At 38.4% G+C, this 24476-nt stretch overlaps 2 protein-coding genes across 2 annotated transcripts; both read left to right on the forward strand.

Moving 5' to 3' along the window:
• Positions 1 to 1423: 1423 nt before the first annotated feature.
• On the forward strand, positions 1424 to 5057 carry LOC311342430 (extracellular calcium-sensing receptor-like; the record flags this gene model as incomplete). The annotated part of the gene is made up of 10 exons (XM_084467262.1): positions 1424 to 1548; positions 1763 to 2060; positions 2184 to 2270; positions 2387 to 2494; positions 2566 to 2732; positions 2867 to 3344; positions 3464 to 3694; positions 3829 to 3952; positions 4046 to 4518; positions 4623 to 5057. The coding sequence occupies 10 exons, from the start codon at positions 1424 to 1426 to the stop codon at positions 5055 to 5057; spliced, it is 2526 nt and encodes an 841-aa protein (XP_084323388.1).
• Positions 5058 to 11455: 6398 nt separating this feature from the next.
• LOC311342431 (extracellular calcium-sensing receptor-like) lies at positions 11456 to 23021 on the forward strand (the record flags this gene model as incomplete). The annotated part of the gene is made up of 12 exons (XM_084467263.1): positions 11456 to 11585; positions 15848 to 15943; positions 19306 to 19477; positions 19680 to 19977; positions 20132 to 20218; positions 20346 to 20453; positions 20572 to 20738; positions 20902 to 21379; positions 21457 to 21684; positions 21781 to 21904; positions 21999 to 22471; positions 22587 to 23021. 12 exons carry the CDS (start codon positions 11456 to 11458, stop codon positions 23019 to 23021), a joined length of 2796 nt encoding a protein of 931 aa, XP_084323389.1.
• Positions 23022 to 24476: the final 1455 nt, after the last annotated feature.

Below are 24476 nucleotides of genomic sequence, written 5' to 3' on the forward strand. Positions count from 1 at the left end.
AGGACACCTGCCTGAGTGACATTATTGTTCACTCTACGTGATCAGGTGATTTTCGGTGACACTGAAGCTAGCCCTCTTGAGTAAACAGGCCTAGGAGTCTTTGCTCCCTAAAGGCTCAGAGAGAAAGAGTATCGTAAATCACGCCAGTGGGGAGCACATTAGGAGAACATTGAAAGCTCAGGCCTCAGGCAGTAAAACATGCACTTATATGTTTAAAGATAATTTTCATAAAAGTCTCTGTAGTTTATTGTTGTCTAGCCTGCAGGGGTGCTGATCTTAATGAGCCACTAATTTCACCGCATTTAAGAGGCGAGATTAACCCCTAGACAATTCATGCCAATGCAATTGCAGGTGGTGTTTCACTGTGAGATACCTGCAAGTGTTGGTCAACAGTTTCTCGCTATTTACGGTATAGTATAATTTCCTTCCATTATGTCATAGGTCAATTTCCTTGCAGAAAATCGGATTATTGAAAATTCTGAGATTACATTAAGATTGGAAGAGTAACAAGATGCATTCAAAAGCCACTAAATGCATTCATATCAAATCACGATTCACACTTAATTAACAAATATTAAACACCAGCGATGTAAGGGTTAGGGTTAGTTAAGCTGGCATAAGCTGTTGCCTATGTAGTGAGCAAAATATGTCTACTGCCTCGGCTCATGACTAAAGCATGAGTAAGGCCCATTCAGGCATAACAATATGTATTTTGACAGCAAACAACAGCTCCCTTCTCTCTGTATTAAGATCCAATGTTCATTCCGTAAAGTTGTCCCTGACACATTGTTTTGAAAACTGCGTGATTATCTTTTTCCATTGATCATATCGCAGGGGAAATGGGACCTATTTTGTTCAAGTGATCGTATGAAGCAGATAGCACATATAAAGCCTTCTCAACTGACCCTGAAGTGTGGTGCACACTTGTGCATCTCCTTATATTGTGATGTGATGATTGAGGAGGCTTTAAGGAAAGATCTTTGACTAGGATATGAACAGATTAAGGCACTTTTTAAGAGCATTTAGGGGCTGGCTCTTTTGTATATGTTTGTACATAATTTGGGAGATTAAATTGACTGTCTTATAATTTACTTTTTCTTTTACTTTTTTCCAGAACTTGTTTTTATTTTTTTTTATTATGGTTGAGATTTAGCTCATTACTGAAATTATGGATGAAATGTCTAAAAATCTATTGTCCAATCTGGTATAGGAAGACCAGGCTCAACTGTATCTTTGTCTAGCGCAACTTTTGTTTTAGATTGTATAGAGAATGAATTGCTTGAAAGTTACATTGATGAAGCCTAAGGCGTCAGTTAAATTGCCAGACTATTTTCATTTACATGTGCTGCTGTGGGGAATATTGTCAGTGGTTTTTAACCAGGTAGAAACTGAGGCCCAGCAATGTAAACTTATACCAGGGTCCATGTCTCTGCCTGTTCTGCAAAGAAACGGGGATATAACACTAGGGGGTCTCTTTTCTCTCCATGACATGGTGGTGGAACCTAATCGCTTATTCACCACCATGCCACCACACCCAAGGTGCACCAGGTAAGAACTTCAGGCTTAGAGGAGGATTCTTTGCAGACATATTGCTGCCGACAGGAGCTCCAGCCTAAGGCACATTAACTCAAGCTATCTATTTTTCCTGTCAAGTATTTGTTACCTGCATGTTTTATTAAGTATAAATGATTACCTATTTGTGAAACAAACTGTCCAACTGCCATGGACATAGGAATACCTATTGATCATTTCTTTCCTCCAGGTTTAACTTCCGAACATTTCGCTGGATGCAGACTATGATCTTTGCAATTGAAGAGATCAACAGGGAGGGAAAACTCCTTCCAAACATCACTCTGGGCTATAAGATTTATGATTCATGCAGCACACCCTACCAGGCCTTGAAGGCTGCCATGGAGCTGATGGGAACCAAGCAAGGTTCAGAGGTAGAGATGGTGGATAATCACATGTGTCCCGGGACTGTTCCAGTGGTGATAGGAGATGGAGGCTCCACACAGTCTCTGGTAGTGGCTCGTTTCCTTGGAGCGTTCCATGTGCCTCAGGTCAGACATCCAATGCCCACTGTCCATTCACCTCAAACCATCTACTCTTTGGATGTCACTTTTTGAAAACACAAAATGGAAAGAGATGTCATATCTAATAGTTTTTACCTTTTTTCCTCTCAGGTGAGCTATTTCTCTAGCTGTGCTTGTCTGAGTAACAAAATAGAGTATCCTGCCTTCTTAAGGACCATGCCTAGTGACCTCTTCCAGGTGAGAGCATCAATTTACTTTCATACATAAATAAATTAAAAGCTGTTCCAGCATTTCTACCTTAACCTATTGTCTTGTGCTGATGTCTTGTTTACTACTTGCTGCTGTGTTTCAAGGTGGATGCCCTAGTGCAGCTGGTCAGACATTTTGACTGGACATGGGTTGGAGTAATAGCAGGTGACGATGCATACGGTCGAGGTGGTGCGACAATCTTTGCCAATGAGGTAGGTTATATTTTAATATTTCTAAAAAGATTATATTTTCTTCAAATTGAATTGACCCATTGCTCTTACAGGTTCAGAAGTTTGGTTCCTGTGTGGCCCTCCATGAGATAATCCCTAAGAATCATGCAAGAGAGACCTTGGCCGCTATTGTTTCCAGGATTCGATCCTCAGGGGCTTCGGTGGTCCTGGTATTTGCTGTGGAACAAGACGCTGCAGCGCTGTTTGATGAAGCACTCAGGCATGAAGCTTTGTTTTTACAACCATGTTGTCTTTGGAAATCACCTTTTTACTTCCGTTTCTGATTAACCTGATCTTTGTTTTGCATTGTATTGACAAGCTCAAATCTAAATGTGTGGTATTTTCTGTTATTAGGCAGGGGCTTTCAGGGATACAGTGGCTGGCGAGTGAAGCATGGAGCACCGCATCCGTCCTCTCTACCCCTAAGAAGTACCAACGCATCCTCCAGGGCACTATAGGTTTGGCTATACGTAGAGCACACATACCTGGCCTGCAGGACTTTCTGCTTCGCCTACACCCCTCAAACCCAGAGGCCTCTGAGAATCCCTTTCTGATCCCTTTCTGGGAAGAGGTCTTTGGGTGCCGTCTAGGTGAAAGGACCGAAGATTTAATGGAAAATGAAAATTATAAACCTCCATGTTCTGGGACAGAGGACCTGAGAAGTATAAAAAACATCTACTCTGATGTTTCCCAGCTAAGGATTTCTTACAATGTCTACAAGGCTGTTTACGCGATTGTACATGCGATTAAAGCCATGAAGAGCTGTAATGAAGGGGCTGGGCCATTTTCACTGCAGGCTTGTTCAGAGGCAACCAATATACAGCCATGGCAGGTGATTTACAGATTCTGTCTGCACATCTAGAATGTATTAATATTAGATTACCATTTTTATACTTAGAAAGACAAATAAACTTGATTTCTTCCCTATTTGATTTCGCCCCCTCTCAACAGCTCCTCCACTACCTAAAAGAGGTGGAATACACTAATCAGTTTGGGGATGAGACCATGTTTGACCAAAATGGAGACCCAGTAGCTATGTATGATCTGGTCAATTGGCAACTGGGATTAAATGGAGAGATGCAATTTATAACCATTGGAATGTTCGATGGGACAGCAACGGCTGGGCGTAAAAAACTCCAGCTGCAAGAAAAGAACGTTCTTTGGAATAACAACGAGACTACGGTAATCAGTGTTTGTGTGGTGATATGTGTGACGTGGCTGTAGGTGTATACGATACGATACAACTTTATTAATCCCCCGTAGGAGAAATTTGTTGTATTTTGAACTCTGGAGTGTTTCTTTCCATTATCTCCAAGGTTCCTGAGTCAGAATGCAGCAGTCCTTGTCCCCCAGGCACAAGAAAGGCCATCCAACCAAACTTTCCTATCTGCTGTCATGACTGTGTGGTCTGCAGAGCTGGGGAGATTAGCAATCGGACCAGTAAGTGTCTATTTATATATTAATACAGTGACCTACCTGGAACATTACATGCATAAGACATAGAAACTAAAGCTGTCTTCTCCTTTTCTTCAGATTCCATAGAGTGTGTGCGCTGCTTGCCTCTGTTTTGGTCCAATGTTGAGAGAACAGCCTGCTTTCCCAAAGAAGTGGACTTCCTGTCCTTCAGCGACACCATGGGCAAAACACTGACAACTGTTGCTCTGCTTGGCTCCTTATGCACTTGTTGGGTTATCTTTATATTCTCTTGCTACATATCTACTCCTATAGTTAGAGCTAACAACTCTGAGCTGAGCTTCCTGCTGCTCTTCTCCTTGAATCTGTGTTTCCTGTGCTCTCTGACCTTCATCGGCCGTCCCTCAGACTGGTCGTGTATGCTTCGCCACACAGCTTTTGGGATCACCTTTGTCCTCTGTATCTCTTGTGTTCTGGGGAAGACTATAGTGGTATTGATGGCCTTTAGGGCAACACTACCAGGCAGCAATCTTATGAAATGGTTTGGACCAGTACAGCAAAGAGCCATCATTACCCTTTCCACCTTGGTCCAGGTGAGGCTTATGTGTAATGTCTACCTGTGCTATTGTTTGATGTTTGATGAAAACAGAAATTACATTTTATTGTCTTTGAAGAACAAATATGTCTCTCCATACAGGTTATTATTTGTATAATATGGTTGACTGTGGCTCCTCCTACTCCACAAAAACGGATGCCTAGAGAGAGTGCTATCGTTATACTCTTATGTGACGAGGGTTCAGCTCTTGGATTTGCTCTGGTCCTCGGTTATATTGGCCTGCTGGCCTGCCTCTGCCTCTTCTTGGCCTTCCTAGCCAGAAAGTTACCAGACAATTTCAATGAGGCCAAGCTCATCACCTTCAGCATGCTGATCTTCTGTGCTGTCTGGGTGGCCTTCATCCCAGCCTACATCAGCTCTCCAGGGAAGTACTCTGTGACTGTGGAGATCTTTGCCATCCTGGCTTCTAGTTATGGTCTGTTAGCCTGTATTTTTGCTCCGAAATGTTACATAATCTTGCTCAGACCCGAAAAGAACTCTCGGAAACATCTAATGTCAAAGTCCAATGTGCAATAACAATGTTGATTTTCCTGCTTTTTGTGCTGTTAAATCAAATCACATTATATTCTTCAATTTTTCCCAATAGGGGGCGCTGTTGGTCCTTGGGCAGTGCACTGCAGCTGCCCACTGCTCTTAGTGCTAGTGATGGCTAAATGCTCCTATGCTGCTAATGATGATTAAATGCTCCTAGTGATGGTTAAGTGCAGAGATCACATTTTTTAGTACAGTACTTATACTTGTAGAAAAATAGATAAATAAAGACAATTCTCTTTGCTATAATGACTCATTCTTTACAATAACAAACTTTAATATAAACTCAACAATAACATCAAACAATAGTGCTGCAGGAGTTCAACATCCTTATTTATTAGGGACAGCCTTGAGCGCATTGATGCATTACACCCAGAAGACAGCTAGGTTATCAAGGTGAGTCTCAGTTAGGTGCAGTGAAGACTGCACCTAATCCATTAATACAAGTGACTAAGCAGTAAAATATTATTGTTGCACCTGCTTAGAATTCCAGCAGATGGCGTCCAAACACCATAGGATCTTTTTTAAAAGGCCACTATCTAAATCAGGGAGGAGACACCATTATATTGTTGTATGTAGACCATTGTATATGTTTTTTCTTGATTATATCATTGGGTATGTCAAGGCTGACCTTTGCCAAAATGACAAACAAGGCAAATCCTCTGTATACCTTGGTCAATCAGAACCCAGAGTCCATGCTTGTGAAAGTAGTTAGTCCCCATCTTCTGTTTTACTCAGAATTTAAACAAAAGAGGATGCCTGAGCGGTTACCCAGGCATCCATTTTTTTTCATTAATCCTTTATTTAATTTGAAGGAAAGTAAAATAATCGAAGGAGTGGCACAGACTAACACATATTTTTTCAATGCATATAATAACTTTTACCAATTTTAATAAAAATTGTTGCGTAGTAAAAACTGTAGGATAATAGTCATGCAAGTTCTGCTATAGTGTTGGTATTGCCAGTCGAACACCTTGATTTTGATTGATAAGGTTAAATTCTATCAACTGACAGATTTAGTAGGGGTGGCACTCGGGTTGGCCAATCAAATAAGGCCCTCCCCCTGGATCCGCCCATGGCAGAAGGCCCTCCCCCTGGATATCACTCAAGATGTATATGGGAGAAGCAAACTAGCACCAAACACAGCCTGATTGAGCATGTGAAAATGATCATACATAGTCAGGGTGCCCAGCCTCAAGAGTTCTAGTTCTAGCCCTTCTAGAAAGGTCCATATGAGTTGGTGCAAATGGTGGCACTGTCAATGACGAAATACATCATCCTGGTCAGATTTAAGCTAATATCCCACGTTAATTTGCTTAAGAGGTGAAATGTTATAATGCCATCCAAGATAACTTCAGCAACTGAGGACTGACATGTATTCTAACCCTAATAGACTTGAAATCCTAACCCACACCTATGCACATCTCAATACAAGCCCTACTAAGACAGAATAAGCGTTCAATAAAAATAATTGCGCTCAATTCTGGTGTTCCGTTTGATCGCCAAATCCTGTATTGAACACGGTCAACTGATTCTTTCTCCAAAACCAGACAATATCAGATCTATCATGTAAATTGATTAAATGCAAAGCCTCTTGCTTTTTATGGCTATATTTCAATATTATTGATATTAATATCATCATTACTGATTATAATAACAATATGACTTATAGTAGTCATGGTTTCATCATTACCTGATGAAAGTTCATGTTTTATATAAGAAGATAATTCAATATTAGACTGATTGATAGATTTGTTTTATTTAATTGAAGTCATTCAAATTCTGCACACATTAAACATATTTAAACTATATTTCCTTGAATGTATTGTGGAGTGTGTGTGTGTGTGTGTGTGTGTGTGTGTGGATGATGGCTGGTTTAAGCAGCCTTGCCTGGCCAGTGTCTGATTGGACTCTGGGGCTGGGTAAGGCTGCACACCTGTTGCCTATAGAGTAATCAATATGCTAAGTTAAGCCAGCATGGCAACATGGAGCACCAGGTTATGTATCATTGTCTACAACCGTTTACAATAAAACATTTTTCCAAAACCACCACCCTGCATCCTTGTCTGTAGGAGTCCAATATAAGCCACATAGGTGAAGTGTGGCAACTGATATTGTTAGACATAGCAAATCTATTTTTGGTTGCACAGTATGCACACACACACAATCAAATGTCATTTTGTAATATTTTCATTAAATACTTAAAATATTCTGTATATTATTGTTGAAATAGGACATTTAATACATTTTTTTGGGCCAATTGAAACCTTTACACATGTAATCCCTTTATGTATTTCCATGATCAACTGCAGCATGGTTGTGGTCATTCTTACAATTAATCAAGTGTTCTTTAGATATTTAAACATATCTCAGATAATACCCTCAAGATCTGCCACAAGAACTTGGCATTTGAACTCTTGACACGTGACTGCTCCTTACAGGGCCCGTTTACGAATGGATAAGTAAGGAAAAACCTTGTAGACTGATTACAGGCTCTCTGGTTGACACGATTATAGAATTATTGCATCATGATTCTGTTAACTGATGTCCTTGCCTTACAGATGTATTGTCTAAAATATAATTTAGACAATAACTAAGTTAACATTTCTGATGCTAAATGCTACTAACTCATTTTTGATTTGGCTTTTGTTGGTATGGGAACTTTACAATTGGAATTCAATTGTGAACTCTTTCATGTCTGAAGCTATGAATTATGTATTCTTTACATTTGTTTATATTGTTATGTAATATTTTCTATTCCTTTTATTGTATTTTGACTATATTCATCACCGTTGATTATGCAATGTTAACATTTAAACAACTATGAGGTTGTTTATGTTGAGTGCGGTTTGCATCATTTTTGCAACATGTTGTTGAACAGAGCGTAACCCACCTTTGGGAGATGCTAAATTAATTAATTCTCCAAACCACACCTGGTGAACACCTTCTCATAGCCCAAGGCCTGGGTGTCATCACTGTGTTGACGACACTTACCTGCCTCTGCATGCCCAGCCAGACCCTGCCACCTGCCCGAGACACCTGGGAGAAAGGTAAATTGGCAGTTCTCAGATGATGACATCTTTACCGTAGTGAATAAACAGTAACAATTAACCCGGATTGCTTGGTTTTGTTACACATGACTGCATGTTTCATTTTGCATTTGATTAAAACAACACTGCAGGCTACACTATGGTCTCAAAGTGCCATTTCCAAGCATCCAGTCAACTTCACAAACAAGCCGATTCCTAAGTCTTATGGGAATGTCTAAATTTAATTACTTGTCTATCCAAATGTTTTCTACCCATGAAACTAATTGTCATAGATTTGTGATATCTGTCAGTTATTCATGGGCAAATATCACAGTTTAGATCACATTTTAGTAGTAATCTTTCATTTATTTGATTACATGATTTAATAAAGGCGTCTACAAATTTGAACTCATGGTCTTTATAGCAATACAATGATTGACAATACATTATACTTCACTGTAATGCAACTTATCATCAGTTCTCTAACTTCTTTTTGATTTTGCTTAAATCTGGAGATATCAATTATCCTTATGTTCAGGCAGTTAATGCACAAATTATTTTAAAATTACAATTTGAGTACCCCATGCCATGCCTTTTGGGGATTGGCATGACTCAACATAAAAAATGTGTTAATATATGGGTTTGTCAAATATGTGGTGATTACCAAAGGTCATAACGTGAACCACCAACTTGAACATCACCACCACCAACCAGGCCCAATGCATTTTTATTTGTCGTAACCAAAGGGTAGGGGCAGAAGCTTCCGCTTATATCAAGCCCCCCCTTCTCACATTTTTAAGTATCAAACAAATGTCATACATAAAGTGTGTTTGCATATACATGCATACTTACCTACATACATACATACATACATACATACACGCCTACACATACCCATAAGGGTCAATACTTATATCCAGTACATTTCCACCATAAGATGGATAATATCCTAAATAATGATGATAACCATAATGACAATAACGATGTTCATCATCATCTCCATTATCAACATTCTCATAGAGTGATACTACTCAATGTCTGTCTCTCTTATCTAGTGTCATGTCTTTCTTCTGTGACCCTTCTATAGCAAATTGCAGATTGCTAATTGCACAACAGCCTTTGGAGTTTAGAAACGTGATTGGCAGTGTGTTCTGTGTGAACACCAAGCAGTGGCGGTTCTAGGGGGGGGGCCAGGGGGGGCCAGTGCCCCCCTAACTCTGAGTCCGGACCCCCCTGTGGCCCCCCCGAACGAGGAGTCTGCGTCAATGATAAAAATTATATAATAAGCTATAAAAATAATAGCGCTCATCTGCGATCGGTTTTGCAGTTGGTACATGAGTTTCAGGTTGTGCACATTGTGTCTGATGTTCCAATTAATGTGTTTAAACAATTGTGAAAAACTTGGTGATTCAAAAGTAAGGCAAGAAATACAGAAAAGTAGGAAAGTGTGTGTAGTAGTTTTTTTATTTGTTGTAAATCTATCTATCTCTGTTATTTACAATTCAGTCTTTTATGACTGTACTGTGTATTCTTAAATGAAAAAAATGAATAAAGCGAAAAAACCTGAATGTACTGTTTCATCAGATCACAAAAGAGAATTAGATGACACTAATAATGGAAATTTAATTAAACTCTTACATCAATGAAAGTCAAGTGCACAGTACTGATAAGCAGATCCTTTTTTTATCCCATATGCGGCAAGGTATTTTACCCTAATCCTAATCCTTCCACTTCATATTTAGTTTTTCTTTTATCCATTGGATTCAAGGTTCCCTCTATTAGCATAAATTGCAATATTTCATAGAAACTTAATAGGGCCTTTTGCTAGTTCCATTTCAAAGTAAACTGTTGGCAAACCATTGGGTTCTTGGTGATGACATTGAATACAACTTAGGGACACCAAGAAAATAGTTATGGTTAATAGCACATGCAAGGTCTTCTATCAGCGGGCCATAGGCTCAATCATCATTATGTCACTTCATTATGTAAAAGATAGCGACGTAACCGTAATCCAATGAAAATCTTTGAGATTTCCACTATAAACCAAGTAAAAAGTGAATAAGTGAATTGAAATATAGTAAAGAGGAAATATTTCCAGGGAAAAACATAATTAACTATGATTAAGATAATTAACTAGTACCAACTAAAATAACTATAAGTCATCTGGAAGTTGTATGGATGATTAGATGGTAAGTTAGTGGGACAAGGCAAAATCTAAGTTAGTTTGTAATTTCCTCTTAGGGTTTCCATTTATAATTACTAATATACAAATTGAGATTATGATTAGTTATACATGATACATACAATTTTTCTATTATTTCTGGTAGGTCTCTTGGTTTTGGTCTTGATCTTGTTGCAACATCAATTGTATTGATTTTGCAATGGCTGAGTGAATAATGCCCCTAATATCACTTCATTGAACTCATTTCCTATTGTAATGTATCTTCTCCCATCCATATATGGTGTGTGTACATACATCATTAGAATAAAAAAATTATGATAAATAAACTTGAACCTGAATGTTTACAGAGTCTATGTAGAGTCTCTGCTCCCTAAGTGCGCAGCGTGAACGGAAACAGTATCATGGCACAGTTTTTCTTTACCTAAACAAGGTTGCATTCCTCCCCAGTGGGAAACACATTAACTTAGCACATTAAGAGAACATGGATAACTCTGGCCTCAGGCAGTAAAACACGTACCTTTGTCAATTTCATTTTCACCAGAGTCTGTCATTTAGTTTTTTTGTTGTCTAGCCTGCAGGGGTTTTGCTCTTAATTAGACACTAATTAATGCATGCACTGAATCACTCAGATTTATGAGGCAAGGCAGTTCTAGGACATTTATACCTATGACCTTGAAGCCTTGATGAGCTGATGTAGCACATTTGCAGCCCATCGGCCTCAAGCTTCACTTCATAAAGAACCATTATAATATTCCTTGAAAGCTACTTACTGATATACTGCTGACAATCTGATGGATTGTAAAATGAAGACAGATATGATATAATATAATTATATGGTATTATATTATTATAATGAATTATTAAAAACAAATACAAAGAACCAAATCTAGCATTTAAACAAAACATTTGAACTTTGATATGATCAGTTATCTTCACATGTTGATTTCAGCAGGAGTTTGTGTCTTTGGCACTTTAGTTAAAGATTTATGAGATGGATGTGATTTATATTTCTCCTCTCAAATATTTTTACTTTTAACATGAATTTCAAATGTAAGAAATGTTTGATCCTATAGTCTCAACATCCAAAATTGTGACTGCCATGTGTACATTGTGCTTTAGGAGATGTAATAACCTGATTCTGATTATTTGTACGCATTCGATTTAGCTTAAACATGTACTTCATCACCTTCAGCATGCTGATCTTCTGTGCTGTCTGGGTGGCCTTCATCCCAGCCTACATCAGCTCTCCAGGGAAGTACTCTGTGGCTGTGGAGATCTTTGCCATCCTGGCTTCTAGTTATGGTTTGTTAGCCTGTATTCTTGTTCCAAAATGTTACATAATTATTGTTACATAATTATTGTTACATACATTATTATTATTATTATTATTATTATTACATAATCTTGCTCAGACCTGAGAAGAACTCTCGGAAACATCAGATGTTGAAGAATAATATGCAATAGCAATGTCGATTTTCATGGTTTTGTGCTGTTAAATCTAATACTATTTATTACATTCTTCCGTCTACAGAGGCATAGCTTTGTTTTAAAATACTGCCTCATAACAAAATGTTTAATATGAGTTCTGTTAACTACTGTGCCATTTATGTACCATTAAAGAGGACATACCAATTTGGTGTGTAATGAGTCATAAGCATTAAGTACTTTTGCAGCTCTCAAAAGTAATTAACAGGAGTAAATCATATGCATTTCTCAGTTATGAATTCATAAAGGACAGATAGGAACAGCGGAAAGAGCCCAATCAAAATAACTTTATCTCTGCAAGGGGAGTGAGTTTAATTAATTTTAATATTGAGTAACCTTTCTACCAATTTCAATATACTTCTCTCACTTCTTTTTAAATGTGGGTGTTGGATATAAACAATGAAAATAAAGCAATTATTCAGACTCAAAAGACTTTAGATAGTATTTTTTAATATATTTATTTCATATATTGTCTTTCACTAAAGGTTTACCTTGTTAAATGTCTATTTTCTCTTTTAACAAATCTGTCTTGATGGACTAAGAAAAGGATGTTCAGGCAAAGTAGTGCTGTGCATGTATTATTCTATTCAACCGATATTATTCAAGCTTAATTCCAACCATGTGGCAGACCTCATATTTTAGGGTTGGAAAAGCACTCAGTGCTTAATCAAATCAGACTGACGGTAAAGGTCATACCATGCAGCACACACAAGGATTGAGTATGGGCCCTCATGCCAGATGCAACGATGCCTGAGGTATGCGGTGTTTATGGGTCGACACGGTAGTACGGTTACACTACTGCCTCAGGAGGGAAGGGAACTTTCTGTGTGGAGTTTGTGTGTTTTCCTGGCGCTCACATGGGTTTTTCCCACACCAAAATACCTACATCTTAATGTAGGGTTAATACTTAAGGGTTAATACCCCTACCCTTGTTGCCGGGCACTGCAGAGTGGCTGCCCACTGCTCCCAGCGCTGCTAGTGATGGTTAAAGGCTCCTAGTGCTGCTAGTGATGGTTAAAGGCTCCTAGTGCTGCTAGTGATGGTTAAAGGCTCCTAGTGCTGCTAGTGATGGTTAAAGGCTCCTAGTGCTGCTAGTGATGGTTAAAGACTAGTGATGGTTAAAGGCTCCTAGTGCTGCTAGTGAAAGTTAAACACAACTAAACATGAAATTGTAGTTCTTTACAATGTTAAACTATAATGTCAAATATAACATCAAACAATAGGGCTGTACGAGACAGCTACTCCTTATTTATTAATGACAGCCTTGATATCTGAATAATAATAGTCATATATGGCTTCCTCAGAGACTGTAAGACAAAGTGGATACAGTACTAGTGTGAGATGATAAAAACGTATTTAAAAATGAATGCATAACTTTGAACACACAATTTACTTCAATTATATATTATTTTTTGGAATTAACATGCAGGGATAGTGCATCTTCCTTTGGGAAAGATTGTTCTTCCTCAAGTTAATTGGAGGAAATATATTTTCTCCATCAATACTCAAGAAGTATTGATGGAAGATAAACACTGGTATAATAATGAATGTCATCAAGTGTAGGGCTGTAACATTGTTGCACCTACTCAGAATTCCAGCAGATGGCGCCTAAACCCCATTGGATTCACCCACTGTCACACTGTCACAACGCTGCCAAACCTTTTTACGTATTGAAATGGACTTAGGGCCCCTATTAAAATCACAGAAGAGCCACCATTATATTATGCTTTTCCTTGATTATGCCATAAGGTATGTTAAGGCCATTTACAAAGGTTACATGAACAAAAGGGATTGCAAATGAGCCTATACAAATGTTTTTTAGACATGGATACCCAGGGAAACAGATCAAGATCAACAATGAAACACCTTTTTTTCAAATGACAAACAGTTCAAATCCTCTGCATGCCTCTGTCTATCAAAACCCTGGAGTGCATGCTGAAAGTATACTGAAGACACCTGATACTGGGATCAGTTTTTTTCCCCACCTTCTAAACTGATTACATTTTGGGCTGGCCCTTAAATGGCACAGAATGACACATGCCATTCTGTCCTTGAATATGATAATTTGTATGATAATTTTAACATAAAAAGCATTGAAGCATTGCATAGTAAAAACGGTGGCACATTAATCATGCAAATTCTGCTGTAGTGTTCGTACTGGTAGTCGTCAAACACTAAGGTTTTGATTGATAAGTTCAGAATCAATCAACTGCCAGATTTAGTAGGGGTGGCACTCCGGGTGGCCAATCAAACCTTCCCCTCGACACACCCCTTGGCAGAATGCCCTCCCCTTGGACATCGATAACAAGGTATATGGGAGGAGCAAACCAGCACCAAATACAGCCTGATAGCATTTGAAACAGATGCAAGGTTGCATGACAAACACCCTCCAGGAAGCACATAGCACATAAACTTCTTGTTGTAGAGCTTCTAGAAAAGGATATATGAGGTGGCTGATACATTTGCCATTGTCAATAATGAAATACACCAGCCCGCTCAGATACAAGCTAATTTCCCATGTTAATTTGTTGAAATCCTATAATGGCATCCAAGATAACTGCTGCAACTTACGACTGACATGTATTCTAACCCTAATAGACATGAAATCCTAACCAACCCCTACACACATCTGAACACAACCCTTACCCTAAGACTGAAGAACTATCTGCCACTACAGAAATATAATGGTCCACAAAATTCTGGAGCTTTGCGTAATTGCCATATCCCATGTAGGATAGTACGGCCGGCTCATCCTGTTTCCAAAACGTGACGATAAAGAAGATATCTGTCATGTAAATTGTACTTTCCTGAATTAGATGGGAAAACCCTAAAATAGCAGCACCAAGGGTGTTGCCTATTCAGGCCTACCCTGTGGGTCAACCATCTTGTTCGGTGTCAGACAAATTCGCAAATGTGTGCATTCAATATGGATTATTTCTTTTTATGACTGTATTCCAATATTATTGGAATACATTATTGCAACTAGGAAACCAGGTCCAAAGAACCTGTTACCCAGATACGTTTGTGTGAGTTACATAAGATCATCACACAAAAACATAAGAACATCTGTGGGCCTCCCAGGGAACACAAAGAATAAACTATTTACCAGATGGCTGAAACACAGACACACCCACACACACACACACACACACACACACACACACACACACACACACACACACGTGCGCGCACACGCACACACACACACACACACACACACACACACACACACACACACACACGCATAATGAATATGTTTCCACCTCTTCAGATGAAGCTCATACAAGCTCTAGAAAATCTCATAATCTATATTTAATTTTAGTAATAAAATAAGTATATAAGTAATATTATATATTATATATAATATAGAGTATTATACTCTTATATATAAATACTATTAGTCAGAACAAACTAGTATCATTAAGAAATACTAACCGAAAAGAAGGGAAACCACTGAAAAGGAACCTGGCTTGTAATGTGGAACTATGTTTTATAATACAATTAAAATGTTTTGTTTCCAAATAAATCTCTTTAGTAGGAGTCTGGAAGATCTGACAAAAATAATATATTTCACAGCATGTGTGGCCCCAGATAAGACTGAAGCACTTCATTTGGTGATGCTATTTAAAAATGCTATTGCAATACTGTACAAAATGTTGTGTCCCTTTAGGTTTATCTCATCATTTACCTTTTGTTGGCTAGGTTATTTACATATTAACCTTCTGTAAAGTCCCTTGTAGCATAATAAAAACAAGTACAAGTGTTACATATTGTGCTATTATGGTATTTTATACTTTATATATATATATATATATATATATATATATATATATATATATATATATATAAATTAATCAGTTGGATGGGTTCATAATTTTGTACATTCATAGGTTTTAAGATCTGAACTGACAACTAAAGAAATAATGTGTTAATGGTATGTTTTATTTGTGCCAAGGTCAATTTGAGTGCAATTTGCATCATTTTTGCAACATGTTTTTGAATAGAGCATAGAACTCCCTTTTGGGAGATGCTAAAATAATGAAATATCCAAACCACACCTGGTGAACACCTTCTCATAGCCCAAGGCCTGGGTGTCATCACTGTGTTGATGACACCTACCTGCTTCTGCATGCCCAGCCAGACCCTGCCCCCTCCCCTAGTGACCTGGGAGAAAGGTAAATTGGCAGTTCTTGGGTGATGACATCCTTACCGTAGTGAATATACAGTAACCATTAAGCTGGATTGCATGCTTCTTTTACACATGACTGCATGTTTCAATTTGCAGTTGATTAAAACAACACTGCAGGCTACAGTTTGGTCTCAAAGGGCCATTTCCAAGCATCCAGTCAACTTCACAAACAAGCCGATCCGAAGTCTTATGGGAGTGTCTCGATTTAATTACTTGTCCATCCAAATGTTTTCTACCCATGAAACTAATTTACATAGATTTGTGATCTGTCACTTTTACATGGATACATATCACAGTTTAGATCACATTTTAGTGATAATATTTAACTTGGTTTGTTGCATGATTTAATAATGATTTAATAAAGGCTTCGATATACTTCAATGTAAAGCTATTTATCGTCAGTTCTCCAACCTCTTTTTGATTTGGCCTATATCATAAGATAACCATTCTCTTTACATTTTTAGCTGCAGTTAAAAAAAACATATTATTAGATAACAATTGGAGTAATCAATGCCAGTCGTATTCTTTTTAGGATTGGCATGACTACATTAAAAATACATATCCACATATTAAATATGTTGATGGATGGGTATGTCAAATGTGTGGCAATTACCAAAGGATTATGGTCAGTGGTTTAATCCATTCCAGACTTCAATCAATCATAACAAAAACCACCAACTTGAACATCGCTGCCACCAACAAGGCCCAAGCGGCACTGGCCATCTGCTGGATAGACCAAACATTAGTGAGCCATACAAAACACAGTGATTCAGGGGTAGGGCAAAAAACAAGTTAAAGTATGAAAGTGCATGCAGTTGAAATAATATTTACAACCCAGAGGTTATTCACAAGGCAACTTTATTTATATAGGACTTTTCATACACAAGGCAGACTCAAAATCCTTCACATAGAAACACTGTCATACAATAAAATGAAATAATAAAATGAAATAGATAAGTAAAAGAAAACAAAGGCAAAGTTCAAAAATACATTGTAGAAAGCACAATGTATTCAGGATTTAGCAGAAAGCTAAAGCAAACAACAATTTCACAACCCAGTTGGACTCCGGGCCGTAGCCAGGGTTTGAAAAAGGGGTCCAGGGGTGGGGAGGCTTCAGTTGCAGGGATTCAGTTTGGTTTGGTTGGGGGGGGCATGTACCCCCAGATGTTACACACGTTGCACACAACGTAACTAGTCTAAATTGAATTAAGCATGCACTAATCTACAATTTTTTATACAGTTTAGTTTCAGATTTTATTTTTGGCTTTATAAAAAATACCTCATAGCTGGCTAGGGGCATGGCTGGACTGTATTTATTAATGAAAACAACAAATAAAGGAGAAAGTAAACAGAATCACAAAATACAATAATAAAATTTTTCCATCAATCAATGTCAAATGCACAGCACTGAGAAGCAGATCCTACTTCTATTGAATCTGTTGCAAAGCGTTCTACCCTACCTCTTATTCTCTACCTCTTCAGAATTACATTTTAATTTAGTAGTAGGATTTGTGTTCATTAAGTCCCCTATAGTGGCATAAATCCTACTTATCCTAATCCTATGATAAATCTAATAGGTTCATTGGCCATTGTGGGTCGTTATATTTTGTTTAAACCGTTGTCAAACCATTGTGGTATGTGTGATTGTGTAATGTGTATTTTTTATGGCATTTGAGGAATTGAGGCTGTTGAACAGCTACTAATATCATTATCTACAATATAATATCACTTCTCCTACCATTGATATATGATATGTGCACATACCTCTTTAGAATAAAAAGTGTGTGATAAATAAACTTGAACTTTTGAGTCTCAGGGTTAGGCTTTGAAACAAATACTATTTTTTTTTAATGTATATGTGTAATTGTATATTGCCCACGAGGTCAACTGCATTATTATTCTCCTGTTATCAGGCCTATACAGAGTATATGCAGAATCTAAGCTCCCTCAGGGCTCAGAGAGAAAGGAAAACGTTTTTTGTACCTAAACAAGGTTGCAATCCTCCCCAGTGGGAACACATTAAGAGAGCATGGGAAAATCTGGCCTCAGGCAGCAAAACATGTACACATGTCAAAGCTAATTTTCACCAGAGTCTCTGTTGTTTAGTTTTTTGTTGTCAAGCCTGCAGGGTTTTTGCTCTAAATGAGCCACTAATTCACTCAGACACTAATTCAGTCATATTTATGAGGCAAGGCAAATCCAGTACATTTATACCTATGACCTTTAAGATTTGATGAGCTGATATGACACACTTGCAGCCCTCCCAGATTCACTACATAACTGGGAGATCCATTATATTGTTCCTTAATCCCTCATTATCGGTTTACCCCTGAAAGAATCGGATGGATCGTAAAATGCAGGGAAATGAAAGTCATATTTAACAATATGAAAAATATAAAATACAATGATATGGTATCATATTATTCTAATTAACTCTTAAAAACAAATCCTAAGAGCCTAATTTGCATTTAAATTAACTAATTTCAACTAATGTGACTGGAGGCTGGACAAAATGTCTGATTCTGAAAATGTAATGATTGTTATAACATTGTGTGAGTGTGTGTGTGTGTGTGTGTGTGTGTGTGTGTGTGTGTGTGTTGTGCATGTGTGTGGATGTGTTTATGGAAAAACATGCTAGTGCCTCTTCTCATCACTCAGGCATAAGTAAGCCCCAACCAAGCATACAACTATCCATGCTGACAGTTAAAAACAACCCCGCCCCCCCCCTTATGATCCGATGTGAACTTTTTTTTTTTTAATCCCTGCTGCGCTATTGAAATAGTGTGATTAAATCTGTCCATTGATCTGATCGCGAGGGAAATGGATCCTACGTGGCAAGCGATTGTATGAAGCAGATAGCACATATAGAGCCTCTCTCAGCTGATCCAAGGTGTGGTGTACACGCGTGCATCTCCATAGATTGTTATCTGATGTCCATGGGGTTTTCCATGGGTTATGGTAGAAGCAATTCAGGAGCTAAGACAATCCATCCTACATTTGCATCATGTGAATTCTGTTGTTTTTGCAAAGTTTCTGATTCACTGATCTTTAATGTCCATTAATATCAAAGACTCATGTTTATTTTCCGTATCATGGAGTAGTTATTTCTGAACATAGAACATAGTATATGTATGTGATTTAAATTAATTGACATTGGCATAGATGGATGGTCCACACATCCATCATCAGATCTGATATACTGCCTCACTGCCTCAACTGTTTCTTTGCCTCACAGAACTTTTTATTTTGTGTTGAACATGAATTGGCTGCAAGGTGCTCTGACAAAGGCCTCCGCATTTTGGTCAGATTTTCTGCTTTTACATGTGCTGTGGTCGGGGATTTCTCTAGTAATTTGTGACCAGGATGCACAGCAATGCAAACAAGTGCCGGGGTCCCTATCCCTGCCTGTTCTGCAAAGGATTGGGGACATCACACTAGGGGGTCTGTTTCCTCTCCATGAAACGGTAGTGGAGCCACATCACTCATTCACCACCCTGCCTTCAAACCTACGATGCACCAGGTAAGATCAGCAATATTTGGACACATATTGATTTCTGCAGGATTTCGTGCATTTGGCACAGGAGTTTAAGATTCATGGGACAGGTGTGATTTGTGTTTCCCCAGTAAAATACTTCTGACATAGTATTCCTACAATATATTTTTTTGTATGGTATAGATAATAACCTTTTCTTTCAGTCAATATTCTCTCTTTTTTCCCTTAGCTTTAGCTTGCGAATATTTCGCATGGCGCAAAGTATGATCTTTGCAATTGAAGAGATCAACAGGGAGGGAAAACTCCTTCCAAACGTCACTCTGGGCTATAAGATTTATGATTCATGCAGCACACCCTACCAGGCCTTGAAGGCTGCCATGGAGCTGATGGGAACTGAGCAAGGTTCAGAGGTAGAGATGGTGGATAATACCATGTGTCCCGGGACTGTTCCGGTAGTGATAGGAGACGCCGGATCAACACAGTCTCTAGTCATGGCTCGTTTCCTCGGAGCCTTCCATGTACCTCAGGTCAGACAGAGCCATTGTCTATTAATGTAATGTCTATTAATGTCTATTAATGTAACATTGTCTAGTAATGTAATCTCCTCATTGTGCCCAGCTCCACTCCAGTATACATATTCTGAGAGATTGTGATGTCTATTTTACACTTTTCTCCTCTCAGGTGAGCTATTTCTCCAGCTGTGCTTGTCTCAGTAACAAAAAGGAGTACCCTGCCTTCTTAAGAACAATGCCCAGTGACCTCTTCCAGGTTAGAATCTCTATTTATAAATGTGTGACATATTAGTATTTTCCCTGTATAATGTTGTACCTAACCTGAAATGTGTCCTTATTATCTTTATTTTACTAATGTTTTGTACTATCCCTTCCTTTAAAAGGTTGATGCACTCGTTCAGCTCGTCAAACATTTTCAGTGGACGTGGGTTGGAGTAATCGCAGGAGATGACGTTTATGGTCGAAGTGGTGCAAATGTCTTTGCTAATGAGGTAGGAACTGTATATATATTCTTTATATTTCGCTTATATTATTATATCATTATTGAAATGGATCAACTTAATTTTATGAATGATATGTTGGACGAATATGTTTGGTTGTTCTCAAAAGGTTAAGAAGTTTGGTGCCTGTGTGGCACTCCAAGAGATAATCCCTAAGAACCATGCAAGAGAGGCATTGGCCGCTATTGTTTCCAGGATTCGATCCTCAGGGGCTTCGGTGGTCCTGGTATTTGCGGTGGAACAAGATGCTGGGGCACTGTTTGATGAAGCACTCAGGCATGAAGCATTGTTTCTACAAGCATATCTCCACAATACCATGCAAACATATCCCTTTCAATTAAATTTCTGGTTGATAAGATCTTCTAACATAATCTGCAATTTGTAAGCCATTACATTCAGTTTGAAGGTACAATGCATATGTCATTGTTCCTGTTTACAGGCAGGGACTAACAGGGATACAATGGCTGGCCAGTGAGGCATGGAGCACAGCCCCTGTGCTCTCCACCCCTCCCAAGTATCATCAAATCCTCCAGGGCACTATAGGGTTAGCCGTACGTGGAGTATACATTCCTGGCCTTCAAGACTTTCTACTTCGTCTACACCCCTCAAACCCAGATGCCTCTGAGAATCCCTTTCTGATTCCTTTCTGGGAAAAGGTCTTTGGGTGCAGTTTAGGTGTCAGCTCTGAAACTCAAATGGGAAATGAAAATGATGAACCACTGTGTTCTGGATCAGAGGATCTGAGAAGTATGAAAAACATCTACTCAGATTTTTCCAAACTAAGGATTTCTTACAATGTCTACAAAGCTGTCTATGCAATTGCCCATGCGATTAAATCCATGATAAGCTGCAAGAAGGATGCTGGGCCATTTCCACTGAAGGCTTGTCCAGATGCAACCAATATACAGCCTTGGCAGGTACTGCACAGATTCTCACTGCTTACTTCTAGTTCATAATTTTGATGAGTTGATGGTTACCAGATGGTTCTCTGTAGCTTCTTCATTACCTTAAGGAGGTGGATTACATTAATCAGTTTGGTGAGGAGACCAAGTTTGATCACAATGGAGACCCAGTTGCTATTTATGATCTACTCAATTGGCAACTGGGACTTGATGGCGAGCAATTTGTAACCATTGGCATGTTTGATGGGACAGCAACAGCTGGCCAGAAAAAACTCCATCTGCAAGAAGAGAATATTATATGGAACGGCAACAAGACAACAGTAAGGATAATATTCCTCACACGGTGTGTGTGCCAATGTTTGGCTGTGCTGCTGAGAATTTTATTAACTGGAGAGTGTCTGTCCATTATATTCCAGGTTCCTGAGTCAGTGTGCAGCAGTCCTTGTCTACAAGGCACCAGAAAGGCTATCCGACCAAACTTTCCTATATGCTGCCATGACTGTGTGGTCTGTAGAGCTGGGGAGATTAGCAATCAGACCAGTAAGTTTCTATTCATAAACTATAACAGTGAGATTCCTGAACCATGAAAATGCATAGGCCATGGAAACTAAAGCTGTCTTAACCTTTTTATCAGATTCCATAGAGTGTGTGCTCTGCTTGCCGCAGTTTTGGTCCAATGTTGAGAGAACAGCCTGCTTTCCCAAAGAAGTGGACTTCCTGTCCTTCAGTGACACCATGGGCATAACACTCATAACTATTGCCCTGCTTGGATCCTTGTGCACTTGTTGGGTTATCTTTATATTTTCTTGTCACATATCTTCTCCTATAGTTAGAGCTAACAACTCTGAGCTGAGCTTCCTGCTGCTCTTCTCCTTGACTCTGTGTTTCCTGTGTTCTCTGACCTTCATCGGCCGTCCCTCAGACTGGTCCTGTATGCTTCGCCAAACAGCTTTCGGGATCACATTTGTACTCTGTGTCTCTTGTGTTCTGGGTAAAACAATAGTGGTATTGATGGCCTTTAGGGCAACACTACCAGGCAGCAATCTTATGAAATGGTTTGGACCTGTACAGCAAAGAGCCTTCATTACCATTTGCACCTTGGTCCAGGTAAGAATTTTACATTTCTTTTTTGATATCCAATTAATGTATGCAATTGGTATGTATGCAAATGTACATGAAAATATTTAGTACTGTATTATAAAACACATTTATCTCCATACAGGTTCTCATTTGTATAATATGGTTGACGGTGGCTCCTCCTACTCAACAAAAACTGATGCCTAGAGAGAGTGCTATTGTTATACTCTTATGTGACGAGGGTTCAGCTCTTGGATTTGCTCTGGTCCTCGGTTATATTGGCCTGCTGGCCTGCCTCTGCCTCTTCCTGGCCTTCCTAGCAAGGAAACTACCAGACAACTTCAATGAGGCCAAGTACATCACCTTCAGCATGCTGATCTTCTGTGCTGTCTGGGTGGCCTTCATCCCAGCCTACATCAGCTCTCCAGGGAAGTACGCTGTGGCTGTGGAGATCTTTGCCATCCTTGCTTCTAGTTATGGTCTGTTAGCCTGTATTTTTGCTCCCAAATGTTACATAATCTTGCTAAAGCCAGAAAGGAACTCTCGAAAACATCTAATGTCAAAGACGTCTGTGCAATGATTAAGTCCCATCCCCCCATTTTTGGGCTGCTTCATGGAGAAATATTTATTAAACTTTTCTTACTATTTATAATTTCTGCAGTCAATAATTGTAGACATGTACTTGTAAACTCAATGCAATCATAAAGTTTGAAGCTGTTACTTACTAATTAAAGAAATACAGTCATCTGGATATGTATTGTGCTTGTGTGGCATTGTATCAAGATCGATGTTCAACACATTTTTCAAACAATAACTTCCCTTTCCTTCTTAACATCCTACTATAAGAAGTTGATTCATTTCGAAAATTACATTGTTCAGGCTGCATATCAGCGTTGTCTTGTATATTTAATTTAGTCTCATTCTAGTCTTGTGACAGTCCATTTTTTTATGGATGGAGGAACACTCCTTGCTTAGACCAACAGTAGAAAGGATTTTATTGAAAGGAGCATTTTTTCAATGAGAAGAGAGGATTGAGTGTCAGGCATTGGTTCCTCAGATATCCTCTGTATATGTTCCCGCTGTCATTCACAGCCAACCCCCTACACATTTATGTTCCATGGGGGATTGCTCATTGTAAAAACTCAATGGTTGTGGTGGTTGTTCAAAATGAAACATTTATAATGTTGAACAGCTCTCCTTCATTGTTAGTGCTTCATTGACATTCTTGATGTTGGTTCGTCTCACAGCAGAATCACCCTCTAGGGATTTTTAGGAAAATAAATTAAATTATTTAAACTACTTTGTTTCTAAAGAATGAAACCTGTCAACGCCCGGTTCCATGGACCAAGAACTAATTTCTCTGAATACAATTTATCTTTACAGAAAATGACCAATTCCAATTTTGAGTGATGGCTGCAGTAAAGTTATACTAACCAACTGCGGTAACACTTTATAATTAGGTGCCATAATATATAGCAAACTAGTCTAACCCTTTGTTAATATTTGTTAATTGTTACTAAAATATCAATTTGGCACAAGTTAATAGTTTTTTCCTCATTAATTAAATATTAGTTGTTTGCATAAAATCTGTATGTTAATGTTTTAACAAATAGAAAACCCTAACCCTATCTATTAACTAATATTGTATTAATATTTGTTAATAGTTAACTAAATGTGTTTTTGCCACTAATTAACAGTTATTTCTTATATAATTTAAATGTTAAATGTTTATTTACAAACTATATGTTAATACAAAAGTTAATGACATATTATTTAACTAATTGTTATTAAACTGTGCTTCTGCCTATCCCAATATGAACCACTCCTCATAGGACCCTTACAATAAAGTTGGTTAAGCTTAATTAATATATTACTATCTATATCTATATATTACTATTACTATCAGCATGGGGCCCACGCTAATGTAGCTAATGTATAAATTCATATTAGCCGTTTCTCATTTCGCGTTCTCGTGTGTTCTCGTGTACTTGCGTTCTCGATAAACGTCATCAGTGGTAGCCCAAGCACTGTTCCA

The sequence above is a fragment of the Micromesistius poutassou genome (assembly GCF_964030765.1).
Source record: "Micromesistius poutassou genome assembly, chromosome: 4".
NCBI classification, from domain to species: domain Eukaryota; kingdom Metazoa; phylum Chordata; class Actinopteri; order Gadiformes; family Gadidae; genus Micromesistius; species Micromesistius poutassou.